This window comes from Bufo gargarizans, chromosome 4 (assembly GCF_014858855.1).
Source record: "Bufo gargarizans isolate SCDJY-AF-19 chromosome 4, ASM1485885v1, whole genome shotgun sequence".
NCBI lineage: Eukaryota > Metazoa > Chordata > Amphibia > Anura > Bufonidae > Bufo > Bufo gargarizans.
In genome coordinates, this window is record NC_058083.1 from 315,950,742 (window position 1) to 315,976,523 (window position 25,782).

The following is a 25,782-nucleotide window of genomic DNA, read 5'->3' on the forward strand; positions in this document are numbered from 1 at the left end:
ATTCACTCCCCCGGAAACTATCAACTTCCGCTTCATTTGGGTCTCCCAACGCGACGGCAAAGGACCAGTACTGCGCATGCGTGCTGGAAGCTCGAGCTCAGTTCAGGGTTTACCAGTCGCCTACAGTTTGTTTGTTTTTTGCAGGAAGCCATAATAAGGATTCTTGTTTAACCACTTACTCTCTTACCAAACATTATTCTTTCATTTTTCATACTTGCGTTCCAAGAGCTAGAGCTTTTTTATTTTTTCTGTAGTTTTCATTGGTATTTCATTTTGATCGCTTGTTATGAAGTTTTTTCAGTTTCAACTAAGGGTACTTTCACACTTGCGTTGTTGGATTACGCCCGGCAATCTGTATGTAAACGGACACCATTTGTAGACGGATCCGGATGCGGATCCGTCTCACAAATACATTGCAATACCGGAATTGTCTCTCCGGTTGTCATCCAGAAAAACGGATCCGGTATTCATCTTTTTCACATTTTTAAAGGTCTGCGCATGTGCAGACCGCAAAACCAAATCTGGCATTAATGCATTTCAATGGAAAATAATTCCAGATCTGGCATTCCGACAAGTGTTCCGGAATTTAGGACGGAGAAAATACTGCAGCATGCTGCGGTATTTTCTCAGTCCAAAAACCGTACAGTGACTGAACTGAAGACATCCTGATGCATCCTGAACGGATTTCTCTCCAATCAGAATGCATTAGGATAAAACTGATCAGTTATTTTCCAGTATTGAGCCCCTGGGACGGAACTCTATGCCGGAAAAGCATTTTTTACGGCGTTTACCGTAGGGGATAACTTACATGATATTTATGTAGTGTGGGTCATTACGGACGATATCAAACATATGGGGGAGATTTTGGTTTTTGCAGTTTTTTTCATTGAAAAACTTATTTCACACTCACACTTGAGGCAATTGCACAAAACAGCACGTAACTTTCTGCATCTAGCATTTGCTAGATGCAGATGTGAGACAGAGGGAGTCCGCTGCATGAGGGACCCGTGCAGCGCTTAGACTGGGCCGCCATAAAAAGGCTTATGGGTGGTCTATGTGGATAGTGAAATACCGTAAGCTCTGTCCTGGTGAATGAGGACGGCAGTGTCATGTAAAGCTCTCATATTGAGCACTCTTTGCAATTATTGATGTGACATATCTTGTCACTATATATTGTGGGGTTTTGCTCTGGTAGACAGGGTAAGCGGGCAAAATACAAGTTCTTAACTCAAAACGTCAGTGTTTATTCACACTTGAGGCAATTGCACAAAACAGCACGTAACTTTGCAGCCTTGGTGTTAATTCACACACAATAGAAAGTTCATATAACACAAGTCACCTTGCTGGCAGTTCTGCCTCCAGTAGTCCACAGCAGGCTTTAGGAGGCCTGTTTCTCCAGCGTGCAGCTCTCAGCCCTCCAGCATGGCACAAAGCCTCAGATCCCAAAAACAGAGACATCTCTGCTGAGCCCAGCTGCCAATTTAAGGACAGCCAGGTGCTGCCAAAACCCAGAACAGCACTTAAACTTCTGTTCGGTATTTGACCTCACCTGGCTGGAAACCAGCCCAGCCGCACATTCTGGGAGGAAAATACCTGCCTTGCCAAACACAACCCCTCCCTGTACCACAATATATATATATATATATATATATATATATTGTATATATTAATTATCTTTGTTCCCACAGCTTTATTTACATAGATGTACCTTTTTTATTTTTATTTCTCAGTACTCTGCTATTTAATATGGGTAATCTTTTTATACATATTCCTTGAGACACTGAGTGTGGGTTGCACCGCCCGGGTGCACTCTATATTGGTGGGGGGTTTTATTTCCCTCTAATATTTTTCAGCAATACTGATTTTTATACACTAGCATTTTGTGTCATTATGGAATAAATAAACTGTGGTATTTTTACTTTGGGCCTGCTTTTCTCATTTTTTTTTGTGGTTGAGCGACCAGATTCCTGACCCATTCATTTTAATAGGACTGTGCACATGAGTGTTGTTTTTCACGCATCATCTATGTGTTCAGGAAAAATCACAGCATCTTCTATATTGTGCGTTTTTCACACAGCCCTCACCTTAGAAAACTGAATGGGGCTTGCGGGATGCAATGTGTTTTTCTCAGATGGTCCGTCTGTTATTACATAGGTATCCTTGTTGGCCGGCATGTTTGCTGCACACTTCTGCACTTTATATATGTCCATATAACATATGTTCATTTGAGCATGTGTTTATCCATCGTTTTTTCTTTCTTTCTTTTTTTATAATGGTACTTATTTTTATATATACTGGCAGTTTGCTTTGATTTATTATCATATGTTTGCATGAGCCCAGAGTCTGGTCTATAATCGTCAGGCTCGGGTCCGGATCTTTAACCTGGGTGATCGGGTTTTTGTTCTGGTGCCGACCGTGGACAGTAAGTTCCTGGCTAGGTGGCAGGGGCCCTATGAGGTACTTGAGAAAATTGGAGATGTAAACTACAGGGTAGACCAGCCAGGGCGGCAAAAGCCAGAGCAGGTTTACCATGTGAATTTACTCAAACCGTGGAAAGATAGGGAAACTTGTACAAAAGACAGCCCGCGGCCAGGTTTTCTAGTAGAAAAGGTTCCAGCCCCTCTGATGCAAGAGAGGCAGCTGCCACAGTAAAAACTGCTGACAGCCTCTCCTCTAAACAGACTCAGGAGGCCAGGGAGTTCATTAGTCGGAACACGGACATGTTCTCAGACCTCCCTGGTCGCACTTCCGTAATCCAGCATGACATTGTCACTGAGCCTCAGGCAAAAGTCCGGTTAAAACCATACCAGGTACCCGAGGCTCGGCGACAATCCATATCAGAGGAGGAGCAGCTAATGTTGCAGCTAGACGTCATTGAGGAGTCAAAAAGTGAGTGGGCCAGTCCTATAGTATAAATACCCAAGCCGGACGGGACGTTGCGGTTTTGTAACGACTTTCAAAAACTTAACAAGGTTTCCAAATTCGATGTGTATCCCATGGCCCGGGTGAATGACCTCATCGAGAGGTTAGGAATAGTGTTGAGTGCGAATATTCAAATAGCGAAAAATTAATCGCAAATATCGCAACTTCGCTAATTCGCGAATATTATGAATATAGTGCTATATATTCGCTATATCGAATATTCGTCATTTTTTAACATCTGAAAACATGATTCCTCCCTGCTTCTTTCTTGTGGGTCAATGAGTCATTGGCCCACAAGCAACTTAAGCAGAAAGGAAACATGTTTTCATGTGGGAAAAAAATGACGAATATTCTAAAAAAACTAATATATAGCAATATAGGGAATATATTCGTTATTTAGAATATTCTAATTTTTTTTCCAATCTGTCCGGTCGTTCACATACTCCTCCCCGACAAGCCTCCCCGTCACCATGGGAACGCCTGTAAGTTAGAATAGAAAATACCATCGGATCTGAGTTTTTCCTGAGATCGTGAAAACTCAGATCCGATGGTATATTCTAACCCACAGGCGTTCCCATGGTGACGGGGACGCTTGTCGGGGAGAAGTTTGTGAACGTTATTTAGAAAATGTAAATATTCTAAATAACAATATTCGCTATATTGCTATAACTTTGTTTTTTAGAATATTCGTCATATTCTAAAAAACAAAGTTATAGCAATATAGCGAATATTCGTAAAATACACATATAGACTGCAATTTAGCTAATATAGTGCTATAGTATTTTATTTTTTTATAGTGTAAATTTTTTCCAAATCTGTAGTTCAGAAGAGACAAAAAAATCTAACTATAAAAAAAAGATTATAGCACTATATTAGCTAAATTACAGTCTATTTGTGTATTTTACGAATATTCGCTAACTTTGTTTTTTAGAATACTCGTCATATTCGTCATATTCTAAAACAAGAATATATAGCAATATAGCGAATATTCGCAAAATACACATATTAGCCATAGCCAACCAATAGGAAAGTTGTCTAAATTGCAAATTATTTGCGATAAATAGAATAATGACGAATATTTGATTTCGAAGACTATAAGACGAATATTCAATCAAATATTTGTGAAATATCGCAAAATCGAATATGGCACCTCCCACTCATCACTAGTTAGGAAAAGCCCTGTATTTTTCTGTTTTGGACCTTACGAAAAGGGTACTGGCCGATTCCCTTAACAGAGGCTGCCAAAGAGAAAACTGCCTTCATCACGCCTGAGGGGCTGTATCAATATAAGGTCTTACCCTTTGGTCTGCATGGCGCCCCCCGCCACTTTTCAGCGACTAATGGACATTGTGCTGCGTCCACATCGTCCGTACGCTTTGGCTTACCTGGACAATATTGTCATCCACAGTACCGACTGGGAAAGTCCCCCTACCCAAAGTGCAGGCTGTAGTGGACTCCCTTCGGAAAGATGGCCTAACCGCTAACCCAAAAAATGTGCGATAGGGTTAGAAGAGACTAAGTACCTGGGGTATGTCATTGGGCACGGAGTCATAAAGCCCCAAGTGAACAAAATAGAGGCGATACGGAATTGGCCCCGACCAGTCACCACTAGGGAAATAAAGGAGGGATGAGAGCCGCATGCTGGGGAAACAGGCCCCCTAAAGCCTGCTGTGGACTACTGTAGGCAGAACTGCCAGCAAGGTGACTTGTGTTATATGAGCTTTCTATTGTGTGTGAATTAACACCAAGACTGCAAAGTTACGTGCTGTTTTGTGCAATTGCCTCAAGTGTGAATACTGAAGTTTTGAGTTAAGTACTTGTATTTTGCCTCTGTACTGCGCCTGCTTACCCTATCTACCAGAGCGAAACCCCGCAATATATATATATATATATACAGTACAGTACAGACCAAAAGTTTGGACACACCTTCTCATTCAAAGAGTTTTCTTTATTTTCATGACTATGAAAATTGTAGATTCACACTGAAGGCATCAAAACTATGAATTAACACATGTGGAATTATATACATAACAAAAAAGTGTGAAACAACTGAAAATATGTCATATTCTAGGTTCTTCAAAGTAGCCACCTTTTGCTTTGATTACTGCTTTCACCGTGTCTTTGTGCGATGCAGAAAAGGTGAACGTATGGACTCTACATGCCTGGTTCCCACCGTGAATCATGGAGGAGGAGGTGTGATGGTGTGGGGGTGCTTTGCTGGGGACACTGTTGGGGATTTATTCCAAATTGAAGGCATACTGAACCAGCATGGCTACCACAGCATCTTGCAGCGGCATGCTATTCCATCCGGTTTGCGTTTAGTTGGACCATCATTTATTTTTCAACAGGACAATGACCCCAAACAGACCTCCAGGCTGTGTAAGGGCTATTTGACCATGAAGGAGAGTGATGGGGTGCTGCGCCAGATGACCTGGCCTCCACAGTCACCGGACCTGAACCCAATCGAGATGGTTTGGGGTGAGCTGGACCGCAGAGTGAAGGCAAAAGGGCCAACAAGTGCTAAGCATCTCTGGGAACTCCTTCAAGACTGTTGGAAGACCATTGCAGGTGACTTCCTCTTGCCAAGAGGTAGTCGCGTACCTCTGGGGCTGTAATTACAGCGCCAGAGGTACTCAGTCACTTCAAAGGACGGAGGATCAAAGCATTCCTCCTCCTGGAAGTGCCAGGATGCGCAGGCTGGTGCGGTGATGTCCGGCGGCGGATCGCTCTACAGTTGAGCCAAGCAGACCCCCTGAGAAGCCAGAATCTATCCCAGAATGACGAGCAAGCGAGCATTAACCCCTGGAAAACAAGCATACAAGTGAGCAGTGATGGCCAGTTCGCAGTGCTCGCCCGCGAACACATGTGGGCTGCCATCTTGACTCACCCGTCCGGCGATGCACAGGTAAGCCCTTACCCGTTCCGGGAGCCGGTCTGAAATCAAATGCAGTCACCGGGAGCAGGCAGTTCCGAGAACAGCCCGATGAAGGCCCCTGACGGGTGTTCTCGGAACTACCTGCTCCCGGTGACTGCATTTGATTTCAGATCTGCTCTCAGCACAGGCACAGGTAAGGGCTTACCTGTGCATCGCCGGACGGGTGAGTCAAGATGGCAGCCCACATGTCTTCGCTGGCGAGCACCGCGAACTGGCCATCACTGCAAGCGAGGATCTTCCCTTAGGAATGAGCATTAACCCCTGGAGAATCCTTGGATGGCTGAGTAACCCTTTCCCTACTTCCCTAGACCAACGAGTAGTATGAAGAAGAACTCCAGAAATTGATCGTAGCTTAATGAATTCTGCATATTTTTATTGAATCTGCGACTGGTGTTACATTTCAGCCAATAACGGCCTCTATCAAACTATAAACAGAGTAAAGGAAATAACATAAATAACATGATTTGACAAAGTAAAAAAAATGGCAGTGGTAAGCTTAGTATAGAGTTAATCAATCACAAGTATTATAACAAATCACATGATCTGACCACAAATGAAAAGAAAAAATTAATGTAGAAAAGATCAAAATAAGGTTGGCAATAACACATGAATATAGACATAGGTATGTTTTCTTCCAAATGATCGTAGGCGCGTTGACCGTGTCCGTTTGGTTCGCCGGGTCACCTGGTAAATATATGCATTGGAGAGGTCCTATGAGCAGCAAAGAAAATATATATGAGGCTGAGTGACATATTAAGGAACTGTAGAGGCTGTGAGCTACTTCTCAATGAGGTGTGATCAAAGGTGACAGCCGCCAGGAACATAGATGTAGTAAACGTTACAGTAAATATAAACCTATGGGGGGGGGGAGGGGGAATTCCTGGAGCCGCTGTAGGTAATAAATAGATGTATAAAGTCAGCGCTCTTCAGGGAAAGTCGTGCGTACGCACTGCAAAACGAATAAGCCGCTTGTGTAGGCCTGCGGCGTCTCTTTAAAAAGCATGTGTCCAAGTTATGGAACACACCGGCATTGTGCTCTTGCTCGTGCGTGCGGGGGTAACACCAGCCGCAGATTCAATAAAAATACTCACGATTCATTAAAGGGGTTCTGCACTTTCATTTAACTGATGATCTATCCTCTGGATAGATCATCAGCTTCTGATCGGCGGGGGTCCGACACCCGGGACCCCCGCTGATCAGCTGTTTGAGAAGGCAGCGGCGCTCCAGCAGCGCCGCGGCCTTCTCATTGTTTAGCGCCATGGAACTTAGCCCAGCCCAGGCCAGTTGATACAAGTTGTGACATCAGTGGGCCGGCGGTAAACAGTGAGAAGGCCGCGGCGCTGCTGGAGCGCCGCTGCCTTCTCAAACAGCTGATCGGCGGGGGTCCCGGGTGTGGGACCCCTGCCGATCAGAAGCTGATGATCTATCCAGAGGATAGATCATCAGTTAAATGAAAGTGCAGAACCCCTTTAAGGTACGGCCAATTTCTGGAGTTTTCATACTGTCTGACGGGTGGGACCCCGACTCCCAGAAATCCACACTGTATACTATCAGCAGTGTGCGACTAAGCTACTCTTCAATCTAGACCAACAAGCAATATTATTAACCCTATCATTCCCTAAATCCCACCGCCACCAATATTATTAACCCTTTCCCTATATACCCCTGCATTACCCTATACCACCAACACCATATCCTTTTAACCCCTGCATTACCCTATACCACCAACACCATATCCTTTTAACCCCTGCATTACCCTATACCACCAACACCATATCCTTTTAGCCCCTTCATTACCCTATACCACCAACACCATATCCTTTTAGCCCCTTCATTACCCTATACCACCAACACCATATACTTTTAACCCCTGCATTATCCTATACCACCAACACCATATCCTTTTAGCCCCTGCATTACCCGGTACCTGCATTTTCCCCTGATTGTATTTAACCCTTTCTACCCTGTAGGGACAGTGTGTAGTTAGGTTTGGGAGGGTGCTGCTATTACGTGTAAGTGTATATTTAGAGAGATTTTGGGGTGGAATTGTAGATTGTATAGTGTTAGTGTATGTAGATTTATTATAGTGCTGTTAGTGTACTACTGTGTGCGTCTATATGTATATATATTTATATAACCATTGATATAAATATATATAGATAAAGCATAAATAATTGACCGTAGACTTGTAATTGTTTAATAAATACTTTATTCTTCAATCACAGTCGCTGCCGTAATTCAGAGCACGCAGTTCAGGAAAAGGTAGAGCAACAGGTAGAAGAAAGAATAAATAGGCAGAGTCAGCAATAGATGATCTACGTCCCATTATTAATATTAATTATTAATATTAACCCAAAATATAAATAATTAATTTTCCCTTTTAAATTACTCATGCTCCTCATTCAAATAAACCTGTTTAGTCTTTGACCCGTTATAAGTTTCGCTGGTGTCTTCCCAGTGTCTCAAGGCTGTGGGTGCAGGAAGTGAAGCAATCATGTAACTTCATTATCACAGTTTGTACTTTACCTTAAGTCCATAAGAAATAAAGTAATCATTTCACTATTGTTACTCATGCTCCTCATGTAGATAAACCTGTTTAGTCTTTGACCCGTTATAAGTTTTGCTGGTGTCTTCCCAGTGTCTCATTGTGCTGCTGCTCCTTGCACGGGCAGGGATTTCCTACTGGTGAAGGAGGAAACAAGAAGATTTCACATATATGACATAAAGGGAACACTTCTCATTGCATCTCAACCCTTCTTTAAGACAATGGACTCAACTACACGCTTAAATATGGAAGAACCTGTAAAGAAAAAGCGGGTGAATAAGTATAAGATAATCTCTGGGGTAAGTGGCTGTACTTATTAGTTAGGAGCAGGTAACTATGTGTCTTTATTTCTCCTGATTCCCAGGTCAGAAAGGCTCCATTCACAGTAGCATTATGAAATTCGGCAGAGGAACAGCCTGTCGGAGTTCACCATATCTGGAACAGCCAGGTAATACCTGGAACCAGGTATTCACAATTATGGGATTTAATAGGGATCTGGCTGTTTCAGTCGGGCAAATACAGTTTTTTGTTCTTCCGGAACAGGCTGCTGAATTTCTTAATGCTAGTGTGAACCTACTTTAAGAGTTCTTCCACACGGTCAGGTTTCCTGATGCAGTTTTGGAAGCCAAAATCAGGAGTGAAGCATAAAACAGAGAAAGTATAAATTAAAGATACAACTTCTCTTTTTTGAACTCACTTTTGATTTCCAAAACTGCATCCAGAAACCTTACCGTGTGGCCGTACCCTAAAGCCTCATGCAGACGTCCATGGAACACGGTCCGTGAGATACCGGACTGGCATTGCAGGAGCGAACGGCATCATTGGTTGCTATGACGCTGTGTGCTCCTGCAATGCCAGTCCGGTATCTCATGGACCGTGTTCCACGGACATCTGCATTAGGCTTAATAAAGATCAGCTGAATAATAATTATAGTGAGTATGTTAAAGGTTATAGGAACTGAAACATGGATGTTTGATGGCCGAGAATCCCAGTGGAGCAAAGCTGAGTTACCAAGCCCAGATGAGACTTTGTGCCTGGATTAACAATGAAAAGGCTGGAGCTCTGTGGCCCCTTGTTTCTGATGGTAGACAAGGTTCTGGCTCTCAAAGCCACACTTATAATCTATCGTAATCCTGACATCAATGTTCTTGTCTAAAAAATTAGATCTATTTAAAGTATTATATGCACATTAAGAACTGATGCTCGTGGTATATTCTGTAGTTCTCAGAGGAGTACTTATGGTTTCACGTGACATGTCGGAAGGTTTATTCAGTTAAGGTCCTTGTGTGGAGACCTTCACCAACTGCAGCTGAGTACTGTGCTCCTCTTGGTTGTGACCTCACAGAGAGCTGAGCAGAGTGGTTGTATGGGCTGAAGGAGTCTGTGTGCCATACAATGTTCACATTTCCTTTCTGAGGAGAGCTGAGTAGAGTGGTTGTATGGGCTGAAGGAGTCTGTGTGCCATACAATGTTTACATTTCCTTTCTGAGGAGAGCTGAGCAGAGTGGTTGTATGGGCTGAAGGAGTCTGTGTGCCATACAATGTTCACATTTCCTTTCTGAGGAGAGCTGAGCAGAGTGGTTGTATGGGCTGAAGGAGTCTGTGTGCCATACAATGTTCACACTGCCTTTCTGAGGAGAGCTGAGCAGAGTGGTTGTATGGGCTGAAGGAGTCTGTGTGCCATACAATGTTCACACTGCCTTTCTGAGGAGAGCTGAGCAGAGTGGTTGTATGGGCTGAAGGAGTCTGTGTGCCATACAATGTTCACACTGCCTTTCTGAGGAGAGCTGAGCAGAGTGGTTGTATGGGCTGAAGGAGTCTGTGTGTCATACAATGTTCACACTGCCTTTCTGAGGAGAGCTGAGCAGAGTGGTTGTATGGGCTGAAGGAGCCTGTGTGCCATACAATGTTCACACTGCCTTTCTGAGGAGAGCTGAGCAGAGTGGTTGTATGGGCTGAAGGAGCCTGTGTGCCATACAATGTTCACACTGCCTTTTTGAGGAGAGCTGAGCAGAGTGGTTGTATGGGCTGAAGGAGCCTGTGTGCCATACAATGTTCACACTGCCTTTCTGAGGAGAGCTGAGCAGAGTGGTTGTATGGGCTGAAGGAGTCTGTGTGCCATACAATGTTCACACTGCCTTTCTGAGGAGAGCTGAGCAGAGTGGTTGTATGGGCTGAAGGAGTCTGTGTGCGTGCCATACAATGTTCACACTGCCTTTCTGAAGAGAGCTGAGCAGAGTGGTTGTATGGGCTGAAGGAGTCTGTGTGCCATACAATGTTCACACTGCCTTTCTGAGAAGAGCTGAGCAGAGTGGTTGTATGGGCTGAAGGAGTCTGTGTGCCATACAATGTTCACACTGCCTTTCTGAGGAGAGCTGAGCAGAGTGGTTGTATGGGCTGAAGGAGTCTGTGTGCCATACAATGTTCACACTGCCTTTCTGAGGAGAGGAGAGCTGAGTGGTTGTGTGGGCTGAAGGAGTCTGTGTGCCATACAATGTTCACACTGCCTTTCTGAGGAGAGGAGAGCTAAGTGGTTGTATGGGCTGAAGGAGTCTGTGTGCCATACAATGTTCACACTGCCTTTCTGAAGAGAGCTGAGCAGAGTGGTTGTATGGGCTGAAGGAGTCTGTGTGCCATACAATGTTCACACTGCCTTTCTGAGGAGAGCTGAGCAGAGTGGTTGTATGGGCTGAAGGAGTATGTGTGCCATACAATGTTCACACTGCCTTTCTGAAGAGAGCTGAGCAGAGTGATTGTATGGGCTGAAGGAGTATGTGTGCCATACAATGTTCACACTGCCTTTCTGAAGAGAGCTGAGCAGAGTGGTTGTATGGGCTGAAGGAGTCTGTGTGCCATACAATGTTCACACTGCCTTTCTGAAGAGAGCTGAGCAGAGCAGTTCACAGCCTAAGGATAAAGCAGAGCTCGTCTGCCCAAGTCAATATTTGCTTGTAAAATGATAGTTCCTGGGAGTTAAGACCTATAAAACATATTTGGGAAGGGGGGGGTGTCACATGCTCTGGACTTTCCCATATTATCCATATGGTTGATTATTCAGGGGCTTCCTCCAAACTGATAGCTGCTGGCAAGTGTGCATTTTCAAAGCAGCATTCTAATGAAGTCTATGCTAAGGGAAAAGCTACGTGTACGGAGTCAGTGGTAGCGGCACTGTAGCCGCAAACTCCCTCCACTGCAGTCCTGAAGGTGCAGTGTAGTTCTGGTGCCGCCTTGTGGAGACAGAGCTACATCAAACAACTGATTGTCAGGGGTGCAAGATTTCTGACCCACTTAACAAACCCTTAAATAATAGTAAAACAAATATATAAATATATAAAACAATCGCACAATTACACAAATAGATGACATCGATCAGTCACTTAAAGATGGATTCATGCCATTCACCTAGCTTTTTCTAGTGAATGATATACTATAAGACATTATAGCAAACAATTGTCATAAACAGACCAAAGGCAATAGGTTTAGGATGGTCCATAGTAATCTGAGCTAATCCATGTGCAGCTGGCCTGCTATTTTACTCTTGTTCTACCCTGAGTGACATATCAGAGCACCTTTTGTCATCATACAAGTAAAAGACCATTGAAGCTCGAAATATGAGAATGGAAAACTCTTGTTACTACGCATTTGTAGAATTGATGATTTGACCACAAGAGCCCTGAAAGGGAATTAGGCACAACATTTCTGTACAGGGTCTGCGCAATGTTGTAATGCAAACCTTGTTACAGGTTTTTTTTATGAATCGTGATATATACTTTATGTAGTGTGTATTATTTGATGAGAAACTTCTTGACATGAAAGAAAAACAATATTCCTGACTAAGAATGATTTACATGTGATACGACATAAATCAATACAATTTTAACTTTCTTAGGCTGTTTTCACACTGTAAGGGGTTACACTCTCAGGTAGGGGGGTGATGACAGATTCTCTTGCAGACCACAGGGTTAAAGTCCAAATGCTGCTTTATTTATCACACTCTGGCAATACTGGCAACCCCAGTTATAATTCACTGGGTAAGGTGAAGGTCCAGCACCACAAAACATAAACCAAACCAAAATAAACACCTGCCCGTCTGGGCTCTGGCTAATACAGTGAAGTTCCTAACTCACCTATTGAACACCGTTCACACAGAGAACTCAGCTTCTCTAGCCAGCAGGGCAGACAGCTTCTCAGACTTTCTCGAGGCCTCACTCTCCTAGACTGACAGCCTAGACTGTGCTTTATTTCCCCTTGACGATCCCAGCTAGCTTCAGCTGGGGATCCCTCGGGCTAGGGAAAAACCTGTCCCGGAATGGAGTGGACTGGGGAGGTCCCTCTACCAATCCTACCTTCTCCCAGTCCAATAAAATTCAGCCCATAAACTTAAAGGGGTTCTGCACTTTCAATTAACTGATGATCTATCCTCTCAATGATAAATCTGGAGTGAAACTAATTAACATAGCTAACCACACCCACTTCTCCACCCATATGAAGTGAGTGGTGTACACATGAAAAAAGGCACAAAATTTTGCGCATGTGAGTGTAAAAAGTCGAAAATTTTTGCGTAATCGCATACATTTTGCGCAAACGAGTGCAAAAATGTCACAAAAGCCCTATTTTGTGACTTTTTGATGCCAGAATTCTGGAGTGAAGGTATGATAAATCAGGGCCATAGTTTTTTAGTGATATTTTTCTGGACTTTTTCTCTTTTTTGCAGTAAAAACACCAGCTTCAGGTGTTAGCTGAAGGTCAATGGGAATATGCTACAGGCATTTTTGTTTATCAAGTGGAATTTTGGGCTCTTTTAAAAAATGTAGCATGTTGGCGCTTTTGGTGTTTATCCAGGCATTTTGACACCTTCTCTATAGAGGAAAAATGCCATGTAGAAAACATTAAAGGGGTATTCCGGTTAGATTAATTTATCCACTATCCACAGACTAGGGTATAACTATTAGATCGGTGGGGTTCCTACCACTGGGACCCTCACCGATCATGAGAATGGATCCTCGTACCCCCTGAAGTGAACGGAACGGCCAGTCGGGCATGCGTGCGGCTGCTTTATTCATTTCTATTTGTTTCCTGTTCTCGTGATCAGTCGATTTAATAGGTATCCCCAATCCTGTGGATAAGGGATAACTTAAAATAATCAGAATCTTTTATGGTAGGACACACTGGCACAGATATACAACTGTGTATGCACCTAAAATCTGTCTAAAAATTGGTGCACATTGGTGCAATTTTGTTGCAGTTTGACTCAGCTAGGGTTTCTACACTTTTTATTTTACTTGCTCAGAAAGGAGCAGGACTGACCATAAAGGAATGGTGCTTCATGGGAAATGAGGCATGGGCTAAGATGCACCTTTTTGCATCAAAATTGTGCCAGCATTCATAAAACTTTGTCCCAAAGTAAGCTAACCAATCTTAGTATACAGTTAGACCTCAGTTTTTCATTATGAAGAAAAAACGGAAGGTCCAGCTTCTAAAAATCCAATTTCTTTATTCCAGCGGTTTAAAAGTTTTCCATACACAGGACAGTAGTATACAATCTACGCGTTTCGAAATCACAAATTGCAGTCCTTACTCATGGACATAAAATCGTCCCTAGAAGTGGAAGAGAGAAGTTTTTATATGGAACTTGCTCTAAAGCATGTGTGCACAACCTGCAGCCCGGGGGCCACATGCGGCCCTTGATACCATTCTGTGCGGCCCCCAACCATCTGGTAACAGACATGTATGTCCTATGTTTGTGGCTGCTCAAATGTATTTTTCATGAATTCTTCCATTAGATGGGGGTGCTGGAACTGTAACTAGATATTAATGGTATATACTGTATGTTCAATATGCCATAAATACAGTATTTCAGTTGTTAATACCTCTTTAAATTTTATTTTTGGCCCTTGACGTTGGTTCAGTCTGACAATGTGGCCCCCAACCAGAAAACGTTGTGCACACCTGCTCTAAAATGTCCAATTTTGAGCCTTAGCAACCACTGTTATGTAAACAGAAGACAGAGGAGCACTTAGAGCTATTTTTCTAATAGAAATGTATGATTTCAGTAATTAAAGTATATTACAAAAATACAATTTCCAAAACCCTCTTTTTAAGGACCAGTTCGGGTCTGAAGTCACTTTGTGGGACTTACATGGTGGAAACTTTGTTAACCCTTTAGGTGTTCCACAAGAATTAAAGGAAAACAGAGATTACATTTCAAAATTTCACTTTTTTGGCAGATTTTCCATTTGAATCCATTTTTTTCTTTAACACATCGAGGTTTAACAGCCAAATAAAACTTAATATTTATTACCCTGATTCTACGGTTTACAGAAACACCCCACATGTGGTCGTAAACTGATGTAAGGGCACACTGCAGGGCACAGAAGAAAAGGAGCGCCATATGGTTTTTGGAAGGCAGATTTTGCTGGCCTGTTTTTTAGATGCCATGCCCCATTTTAAGCCCCCCTGATGCACCCTTACAGTAGAAACTCCAAAAAAAGTGACCCCCATTTTGGAAACTAGAGGATAAGGTGCCAGTTTTATTGGTACTATTTTTAATTGCTCTATATTTTGTTTTTTGTGAGGCAAGGTAACCAAAAAATGGCTGTTTTGGCACCATTTTTATTTTTTACAACATTCATCTGACAGAGTAGATCATGTGCTATTTTTATAGAGCAGGTTGTTACGGACACAATGATATCAAATATGTCTACTCTCTTTGTTTGTTTCAGTTTTACATAATAAAGCATTTGGAAACATCATGTTTTTGTGTCTCCATTTTCTGAACGCCATATTTTTTTTATTTTTCTGCCGATGGTCTTGTGCAAGGGCTTGTTTTTTTACTGGAACAGTTGACGTTTTATTGGTACCATTTGTGGGTACACATGATTTTTTTGATCATTCATTATTACACTTTATGGAGCAAGGTGACCAAAAAATTGGTTGTTTTGGCACAGTTTTTATTTATTTTTACAGCATTCACCTGAAGGGTTAGGTCATGTGACATTTTTATAGCAGATCGTTACGGATGTTGCAATACCTAATATGTATACTTTTTCTTATTTATTTAAGTTATACACAATAATTGCATTTTTTATCCCAAAAAATTGCATGATTTTCCTATTTCATGACGTAAAGTCATGATTTTATTAAAGACACGGAGGCGAGTATTGCTTTTCTCCTTCTTTACTGAAACCAACAGCAGCAAAGAATTAGCATAAAAAATTAAGGACAACCCCCAACAACCCCTCCCAATAGATAGTCCATAAATAGGTCCTCCTCTGAGATCTCATCCTCTTTCTTTGATGTGGACCACCTGAAAACCGACCGAACATCCCACCGAAACGTCAACATGGAATATGACCCGAGAACAGGAGCCGAAGTTCAACCGAAAAACACGACCAACTGGTTCCAAAACTGCTTGGCAACTCCGCAAGGTAGGTAGGCACGTATCGGGAGTCAACCTATGGAAAGAAAAATATAAAATAATAGGAGGAAGCTTCCGAATCGAAAGACTTACCAGCTATGAGGGAGAACCATAGCGGCCACAGGTAAAGCAATAAATAGATACTAGTATAAATAACACAATAACACGTAATGCAAACATCTGGCAATTAGCAATAAACACATATAAGCGAAACAACAGGGAGGGAACAAAAAAGGGGGGGCAATACTCGCCTCCGTGTCTTTAATAAAATCATGACTTTACGTCATGAAATAGGAAAATCATGCAATTTTATAACAAGACACGGAGGCTTCGTATTGCAAGTTTAAAGCGACGAAATCACCGCAGAAAAAGCATGTGGAGGTGGCCTGAAATAAAATTCTCTAAACGTAGAAGCTCTAGACCAATCAGCTAAACGTAAAACATCCTCCAGACGAGCACCCGCAACGGCCATGGAGGTAGCCGAAGCTCCCCTCACCGAATGAGCCGTGAAAACCGACGTATCGACTCCCGCCAGAGAAAGAATCCACTTGACCCACCGGGAAAGAGTAACACTAGCAACCGGAAGGAAAGGCTTGCGGAAGGAAATGAACAATTGCGGGTTAGAAGGGGCACGCAAGGGGGTAGTGCGATCCAAGTATTCTTTTAAACATTGCACTGGGCATAGCGCTGGATTATCAGGAAAGGCCGGGTAAGAAACCGACTGAATATTAGTCTTCGTGCGGCGAGAAATATTAAATAAGACACCGCTAGGAATAAAAGAGAGAGCATCGAAGTCCAAAGCTCTAACATCAGAAACCCTCTTGCACGAGATCAAACACAGCAGGGTGACCAGTTTCGCTGAGAGTTGCCGCAGAGACAAAAGAGAGCTGATGGGCCAGCCAGAGAAAAATTGAAGAACCAACGTAACATCCCAAGAACTAGAGAAACGAGGTCTAGGCGGACGAGATAATCGAGAACCCCGTAGGAGACGACACACCCAAGGATGTTGCCCCGCCGGGCAACCAGCAAACCCTTGGTGCCGAGAAGAAATGGCTGAACGAAAAAGATTAATGGACCTATAAGCCTTGCCTTCGTCGTAAAGCGACGTCAAAAACTCGATCATGTCAGTCACAGGAGCTGAAGAGGGATCCAGACTCCGCCCCATGCACCAGTCAGACCAACGATTCCAGGCGGATTGGTACGCTCGCCGGGTGCCAGGGGCCCATGCGCTCTCCAGAAGGGCACGAGCCGATCCCGATAAGCCTGTGACGCCCCAGCGTTCCCTGAGACTCTGCACCCGAGTAGGCGAAGAGACTCGTCCGTCACAAGCGGGTGAATCTGTTCCAGAGGGCCGCGAAGAAGATCCGGGGACGATGGAAGAAGACGGGGGTCCTCCACCAACAGCTCCAGGAGTTGAGGGAACCATGACTGGGCTTGCCAGAAGGGAACAATTAGCACCAAGTCTGCGAGCTGGCGACGGATCTGAGATAGCACTCGAGGAATGAGCGCAAAAGGGGGAAAAGCGTAAGCCAGTTGACCCGACCAATCCTGAAGAAGGGCGTCCACGGCTACCGACAGAGGGTCCGGTCTCCAACTGTAGAAACGCGGGAGCTGGGCGTTCCAACGTGAAGCAAAAAGATCCATAGATAGAGGTCCCCAAAGCGATGCGATGGATGAGAACACCGCCGGATCTAACTTCCAGTCGCTGAAGTCCGATGAGTGACGAGAACTCCAGTCCGCGAAAGTGTTGTGTAGTCCTGGGATGTATTCCGCAACCACCGTGAAGCCTTTGTCTAGGCAAAAGGACCAGAAGTCCTTCGCTAGATGGGATAGGATTGACGAGTGGGTACCTCCCATGGCGTTGACATATCGTACGGCCGACACATTGTCCATCCTGAGCCTGATACACGCCGAGATCCTGTCGCTGGTGAAGCTGCGGATGGCGAAGGAGCCCGCCAACAGCTCCAGAGCGTTTATGTGGAGGTGAGACTCGTTGCCTGACCACGGTCCTCCGGTGGAAACCCTGTTGCAGTATGCACCCCAGCCAAGAAGACTGGCATCCGACTCCACAATCAGATCCGGTTGAGGACCCACGATGGCCTTGCCATTCCACGCGTCGAGATTGGAGATCCACCACGTGAGCTCGTCTCTCGTCTCGCGATCCAACGACACCATGTCCGCATAAGACGCACCTGCTTGTAAATGGGCGATCTTCAGTCTCTGCAATGCCCGGTAATAGAGGGGAGCCGGGAAAATCGCCTGAATCGATGAGGATAGAAGGCCAATGACGCGCGCCAGGTGACGCAGGGACAACTGAGGGAGTCTCAGGACGTGACGAAGTTCCTTGCGTATAGACCTGATTTTGGCTCCAGGGAGGCATAGGGTCTGCTCGGTGGAGTTCACCACAAAACCCAGGAACTCCATCGATCTCGACGGGTGAAGGCAGGATTTCTCGGTGTTGATGACGAATCCAAGGCCTGTAATAAGAGACATGGCAGTCTGTAGGTGAGTTAACAGTTCCGATGGGGATTGAGCCATAAAGAGGATATCGTCCAGGTAAATCACTAGACGGATACCCTGGCTGCGAAGGCGAGCCACCACTGGTCTCATTAACTTGGTGAAACACCAGGGGGCTGACGACAGGCCAAACGGGAGGCAGGTGAATTGCCATAGGAGGTCGTGCCAGTAAAATTGGAGGAGCGACCTGGACTGTGGAGACACTGGAACCGTCAGATAAGCGTCCAATTTGACCATCCAGTCGCCCGGCAGTAAGAGGTCCCTGAGCAAATGGATTCCTTCCATTTTGAAATGGCGGTAACACACAAACCTGTTCAGATTCCGTAAGTTTATTACGGGACGGAATTGACCCCCTTTTTTCTCCACTAAAAACATATTGCTGACCACCCCCAAAGAGTGAGGAGGCGCTCTCTCTATTGCTCTTTTGTCCGCCAGGGCCTGCAGTTCCCGGTCTAGGCAAGACTGGGCCGATCTCGAGAGTATCAGCGGATGAGGATCTGGCAGCGACAGGTGAGAAACCACAAGATCAATTCGAAACCCTTGGATCGTGGCCAGAACCCACGGATCGGAGGTAACCCGATTCCAAATGGCCAAAAAATGTTGGAGTCTGCCCCCGATGTAATGGCTGGAAGAAACACACAGGTTTTGAGGACTTACCCAGCGGACGTCTGGATCCAAGGTGGCCTCTGAATCCCCTGGAGCGAAACTGCTGACCTCTGGACGGGAAGAAAGAAGACTGCTGCCTTTGCTCCTGGAATGGTGGTCTCTGGTTATAGGAACCTCGAGCATTTCCACGCGTCTGAAAGTGGACACGGCCGGACAGTCGGCCCCTGAAACTGCCGGCCCTACTAGAGACACGTCCGTGGAAAACCCTACGCATGGAACTCTGAGCTTTATCAAGCGCAGTAAATGCTCCTACGAATTTTCCCAAATCTTTGACGAAGCTATCGCCAAACAGGAGCCCCTGAGCCTCCTTGCCCGTTTCCGTTAGGGCCATGTTAGTAAGTTTGGGCTCAATTTTCATGAGCAATGCCTTCCTACGTTCAATGGATAACGAGGTATTCACGTTTCCAATCAAACAAATGGCGCGTTGCGCCCAGCCACTAAGCTCTTCTGGGTCTATGGCAGTACCCTCAATCCTGGCGGTTTCCGCCAACTCAAATATCTTTGTCATGGGCCCTAGACTGTCCAAGAGTTTGTCCTGGCAAGCTCTAAGAGCGGAGTCTAGGCCCTTACGGGGGTTAAAACCCGACTTTGAAAGAAATTGGACCATCTTAGGGTCTACATTGGGTGTTTCACCCACTTTATTCGGGATTAAGGGACGGGGGCATTCAGCCTTTAGTTTATTCCTGGTCTCCTTAGAGAGAGGTTTCCGTACCCTATTCTCCAGGTATTGTGCCACATGTGGAATAGGCACCCATTCGGCCGACCTTGGGTGGTGGAGGCTGTCTGGATCAAACAGGGGTTCGCCCTGTGGATCAGTAAGGGAATTGGATCCTGGAAGACTAGCATCCGGAACCAAACTAGAAGGGGGGGGGGATGAAATTCGGTCTATTTCGTCAGCCACCCGGACCCCTTCAAGGTCCAGATCAGAGTTATACTGATCCTCATCAAAAACCTCCTCCTCAGACTCAATTTCAGAGTCGGAACTGGGTTCGGGACGAGCCCGAGCCGATTTCCAGGGGCGCGCTTTTTCCGCCTGGCGCGGGCAGGCTCTCTTGCGTGACCTATGCACGCCGTCTTTTGATGGAGCCAAGCCATCGGTACAATCAATTCTGGAGGTAGCTGGGGTAGCATCGACCAGTGGGGTGGTGACAGGGTTTTGCGCCCTAAGTGCCTGGGAAATAGATTGGGAGATCATGGACGAAACATTTCCCATGGCATTAGCTATTGCTGCAGAGATTGACTGCTGCAAATCTATCACTTGAGGCTCAGCTTGATTGGCATTAGGAGCTGTAGGGAGTAGGGCAGAAGTAGTGGGGGGATCCCCAAGGGCAGAGGGAACATCTGCAGGGAGAGACATAATGAAGGAGTTAGTCACTCCTGATAGAGGCAGAACAGGAGCGGACAGCGACCGTGTCACACGCTGAAGCAAGATGGCGCCGACTGAATCAGGGGCGGAGGGAGCTCCGACACGCCCCTCCTACAGAAGAGGCGAAAAAGGTGCGCTAAAATGGTCGCAAACGCGACCAACCCCGGCGCCGCAGGCGTCTCAACGTGGAGTAAGATGGCGCCCGAGAATCTCGCGAGATGTGTGCGCCCCGCCCTCCTCCGCAACCGCCCCCCGAAATCCCGCGATGAGCGGGACCTCGGGCGGCAAGAAGCGCGAACGGCTATGCGATAGCAAGAAAGATGGCGCCCGAAGTAAGTGGAAGAGGGGAGGGGGGAGGGGGGCACCGGACCAGACCGGAGGGTATACAGAAGGCGCGCCGCACTCACAGGCGATGCGGCGCAATGAAGTAACAACACAATAAGACCTGAGGGGGAAAAAATCTAAAATAGACCAAAACCTGAATAAAACTGACCACAGGGACAGTAATAGAGGTCAATAGAGCAAATCTGGAAGGTGATCTAACCCATATACATAAGGACAATAAAAGTCCTTATAACATCAATTAAGGGAAATAACAACTGTAAAAAACGAGAGGTACTTATCTGCTGTGGGCAGCAGCAAAGAAAGAGGATGAGATCTCAGAGGAGGACCTATTTATGGACTATCTATTGGGAGGGGTTGTTGGGGGTTGTCCTTAATTTTTTATGCTAATTCTTTGCTGCTGTTGGTTTCAGTAAAGAAGGAGAAAAGCAATACGAAGCCTCCGTGTCTTGTTATAAAATTATGTTTTAGTGTATCCATAGTCTGAGAGCCATAGCTTTTTTATTTTTTGACCGATTGTTTTAGGTAGGGTCTCATTTTTTGCGGGATGAGGTGTCTGTTTGGTACTATTTTGGGGGGCATACGCCTTTTTGATTGCTTGGTGTTGAAATTTTTGTGATGTAAGGGGACAAAAAATGGCTTTTTTTGCACTGTTTTTATTTTAATTTTTTACAGCGTTCAGCTGAGAGGTTAGGTAATAAGATATTTTTTGTAGAGCTACTTGTTACAGACGCGGCGATACCAAATGTCTATACTTTTTTTTTATTTCACTTTAACACAATAATAGCATATTTGAAACAAAAATATGATGTTTTAATATCTTCATGTTATGAGAGCTATATTTTTTTTGGGCGATTTTCTTATGTAGGGGCTTATTTTTTGTGAGATGAGGTGACGGTTTTATTGGTACCATTTTGTGGGACATATGCCTTTTTGATCACTTGGCGTTGCACTTTTTGTGATGTAAGGTGACAAAAATGGCACAGTTTTTTTAATGGTGTTTATTGGAAGGGGTCGATCAGGTGATATATTTATAGAGACGGCCGTTAGGGACACGGTGATACCTAATATGTGTGTTTTTCCTTTTTTTTCAATTTTTTTATTATAAAATCAGGGGAAAGAGGCGTTTTTTTAATTTTTAATTAAAAACATATTTTTTTATTTTTTTTCTGTCCCACTCTGGGACTTCAAATTTTGAACTGTATTGTAATGAATTGCCTGTTAGTGGATTACACTGAGTACTCCACTAACAGGTTGCCTAGGAGACCCAGCCTGGGGCTGGATCTCCTGGGCACCCGTAGAAGGCAGGTCCCGTGCAAGGCCCCTCCAGTGATCGGGCGTGCACTGCTCCGGTGCCCACCCGATCACTATGACGTAATAGTACGTCAAAATACAGCAAGTCACTATTATGTCATGTGTCGGGAGGGGGTTAAAGAATGCCATTTAGAGAAACAATACCTGATATGGTTAAATGAACGCAAAAATAAAAAAAAACAATGAAAATTGTTTGCATAGTCAAAGGGTTAATATTACAAGTGTCTATGTAGATCCTCCTTGCAGCTGACACCTGCAATCATTTTCTTGTTGCCTAATCAGCCTGCAATTTAATGAGACACACAGGAAGCATATACTGTAGACGTTTGGCTTCAGAGGAGACAATGGCTTACAAGCCTCCTGTAAGTTGGATTTACATTGTCTTTTGGATTGGGTGCTGTAAATACTATAGCGATTGTTACAGATACGTGACTTGTAAGGGGCCCACCCAGGAGGAGGACTAAAAGATTTTATTGTCAGGGTCCCCTCAACAGTATTATACAATGAAAGGACACAGCGGCTGACAGGCCTCATCTGAGAGAGCGATCTTGTCTAGCCACAGATGTAGGGGTTGCATAGGAGTCGGTGGTTGTGAAAAAGTTGCGGGTGGTGTAGGGTGCATTCAAAAATTTGCTGTGGGGCCCAGTCATTTCTAGTTACGACAATGCTTGTACTTGTTACAACGAAAACTGTGGGGAAATGTATTATTTGTGATTTATTTTGTGTCATTTCTAAGTCTGTTTCTGCATTTTGTGTCTGCGACAAATTTATTTATTATACTAATATATTTAGTGTGACTTCAATGTGGTTTACACCTATGTATGTAAAAGCGCACCATGGGAAAGTAGGCTGCGACTTTTTTGTCAGATTAGAAACTGTTGCAAATAATAAATGTAGTCTAAAACAGGTACACCCATTCACTTGTCATAAACATAGAACACTGCAAAAAGTGGCATAAAGAGGCAAATGTTGCAAAAATGACAGCAAAAAATGGTGCGTGACATTTCATGTGACAAATATACACCAAAAAAGAGCTGTAAATCTATTAGCAAATGTCCCCTTGTGTCCTTTACAGTAACGGTTGCTATGGGTTATCATCTGACCCTGTGGTGGTGGCAATACCACCTAGTTGATGTGGAATATGCCAGCTTTGCTATTTTGGTATGTTTATGCATGCTATTACATCTCCCAGCACTTGTACCTTTGAGAATATGCCATGTTGTGATGTGAAGCCATGTGATTTACTGTGGGAGGCCGGCGAGGGAATGTAAAATGTTTGTGCACTTCTGTGGTACCCTGTAAGTATTGAGACCATGGAGGGAATGATGACATCAATGAGCAGCCCGTGACATACAGACATTCTGGGAGAGTCATGAACCTTGGGTAGGATGTGATAGAAATTGCAAAGAACACATTGAAAGATGGAGTACATCACCTCATGGATTAGCTAGGGCAATAGAAGCCGAAAACCGCCGAGGAGGTGGGGCTGGAGCTGAGGGGAAAAAATAAGCTACCTAGTTTGTGCATCCTGAAAGCACTTGGGGTCTGCAGCAGAGACCACCCAGCCTGTAAGCAGTATTGTGTGACAGAGTGGAATGGTGCATTCTGCGAGGCAGAGATTCCATGACAGATAAGAGTGTGTGCCATGATTGTGAGATGCCGCAACCTGGGAGACTACAGGTTGTGTGGTACCACACCATATGGAACCTGTGGTGATTAGTGCAAGCACCGTCATTTATGTTGCTGCTACTCTTACCTCTTGGAAGAGTACAGCGTCATATTGTCTGTTACCACTTAAACTAGAACCTGTCACCACGCAATGGAATCTGCAGGCAGCATGTTATAGAGGAGAAGGAGCTGAGCAGATTGATATGTAGTTTTGAAGGAAAGGATTCCGTAAAACTTGAAATCTTTATAGTCAGATCTGTTTTTTTTTCTGAGTTTAAGACCACATCGGTGTACAGCTATCAGTGACTGACAGCTAGCTCTATATACACACTTACACAGCGAATGCTATCAATCACTGATAACAGCTCCCCCATGTACAAATATCAGTGACTGACATCTATCTATATATACACACTTACACAGGGAATGCTATCAATCACTGGTAACACCTCCCCTGTGTACAACTATCAGTGACTGACAGCTATCTATATAGATACATACTTACACAGAGAATGCTAACAATCACTGGTAACACCTCCCCTGTGTATAGCTATCAATGACTGACAGCTATTTCTGTATACACACTTACACAGTGAATGCTATCAATTGCTGGTAAAGACATCCCTGTGTACATCTGAAGTAAAAAAAAACTGAGGTTTAAATGTATAAATTACAAGTTGTAACAGACAGTGGATTTGAAAGCACTCTGCCAACCAACCGATTTGATATTGGTCTTAAAAAGGATATACAGACCCCCCCCCCCCCCCCCCACACACACACACACTTGGCTGGAAATGTACAGGAAAGTTGACTTAGGCCCTTATTCACATCTCGGTTTGTGGGTCCGGCTCCAACCCACTGCGCCATTGGCTGGCTATACCAGAGATACCGGTGCAAGCACAGAGGGGAAGTACGTGGTTAGGAAGTCTGGGGTAAGGCTAGGCAGCGATCAAGCAAGGTCCGCAAACGAAGTCCGAGGTCAGAGACAGACGGCAAACAAGTAAGGTCTGTAAACGAAGTCTGAGGCAGGCGACAAAAAGGCAATGATAGATAGATAGCGGGTCTATCCGCAATAGACATTATCTATAGATCCTTGGTATATTACCCTGATGCTTCATTTATGTTATGCTCTATTTTATGAGCTTTACATGTGGTGAAGTATGCACTAAGAGGCTTTGATGTGGTGAATGTATGCACTAAGAGGCTTTTATCAATATAGTCTATTGTGACGTGTCACTTTTTTGTCACAAACTATGCTGTAATAGTCCAGATTTTTGCTGTGTGTTTCCTACTGCTGTTGTGACCTTTCCTATGCGATTTCTTACCATTAACATTGGTCACTGTATGGTTTGCAGGGGCTATCGCACCACACTAGTAGGTAGAAACATGCTGTTATAGGTCTGCTTATATAATGGTCCCTACATGATTACGACCATCATTATAATTGCAGAAGTAATACTAACAATGATTCTGATAAGTTAATGATGTTGTACAATGACATCATTATTGCAGGTTTCTAATTAAACTATTGGATACGTTGTTATTGAGGCGTAATGAATACTAATAAGGGATAGTCAGGTCCGTCCTATTATGCCCCCAGACACTAAAAGTTACGTGATGCCAATTAACATGTACCCGCTGGAGCACATCGCGATATACAGAAGGCAGGGAGGAGAGAGGACTTACCACTCCTCATTAATCACTCGCTCCCCGCTGTTTGGGCTCTGCCCAGTGGGCATGGCTTGAGTTATAAGCAGCGGCTGTTGGCGGCCGCGCTACGGCAAATACAGCACCGGAGGCTGCACTTTATTGTTGCTGCATATAATATGGGTGTTTTCACACGCAGCTATGCCCATGATGTGTATTTTTTTATTTTTTTTATTTACATTTTTATTATAAAAAATTATAAATATTTATCCCAAATGGTGAAAAACAATTTTATTCAAATTATTAAAACTTTGTGGCTATCCGCCAAATTACTTAAATCAGTTAAATTATTAAGCACATAGTCGCCCTTCTGTCACACATAAATATTGTTACCCAATCTGGAGATATATGGAGACATTTATTATACGTGTATTGTATCCTTC

The 25,782-nt window shown here is 44.3% G+C and overlaps 1 protein-coding gene across 2 annotated transcripts in view; it reads left to right on the top strand.

Annotated features, from left to right (window-relative positions):
* The first annotated feature begins 8,483 nt into the window (after positions 1-8,483).
* The window catches only part of ENPP3 (ectonucleotide pyrophosphatase/phosphodiesterase 3), a 111,633-nt gene continuing 94,334 nt past the window's right edge, over positions 8,484-25,782 (top strand). Inside the window, exon 1 of one of the 2 annotated variants that reach the window (XM_044289466.1) lies at positions 8,484-8,701. In XM_044289466.1, the coding sequence (XP_044145401.1) occupies positions 8,624-8,701 (78 nt within the window). In that variant the 5' untranslated portion in view covers positions 8,484-8,623. Of the gene's footprint in view, positions 8,702-22,334; positions 22,387-25,782 lie in introns of those variants that run through there. The other variant, XM_044289467.1, reaches the window with a different exon arrangement.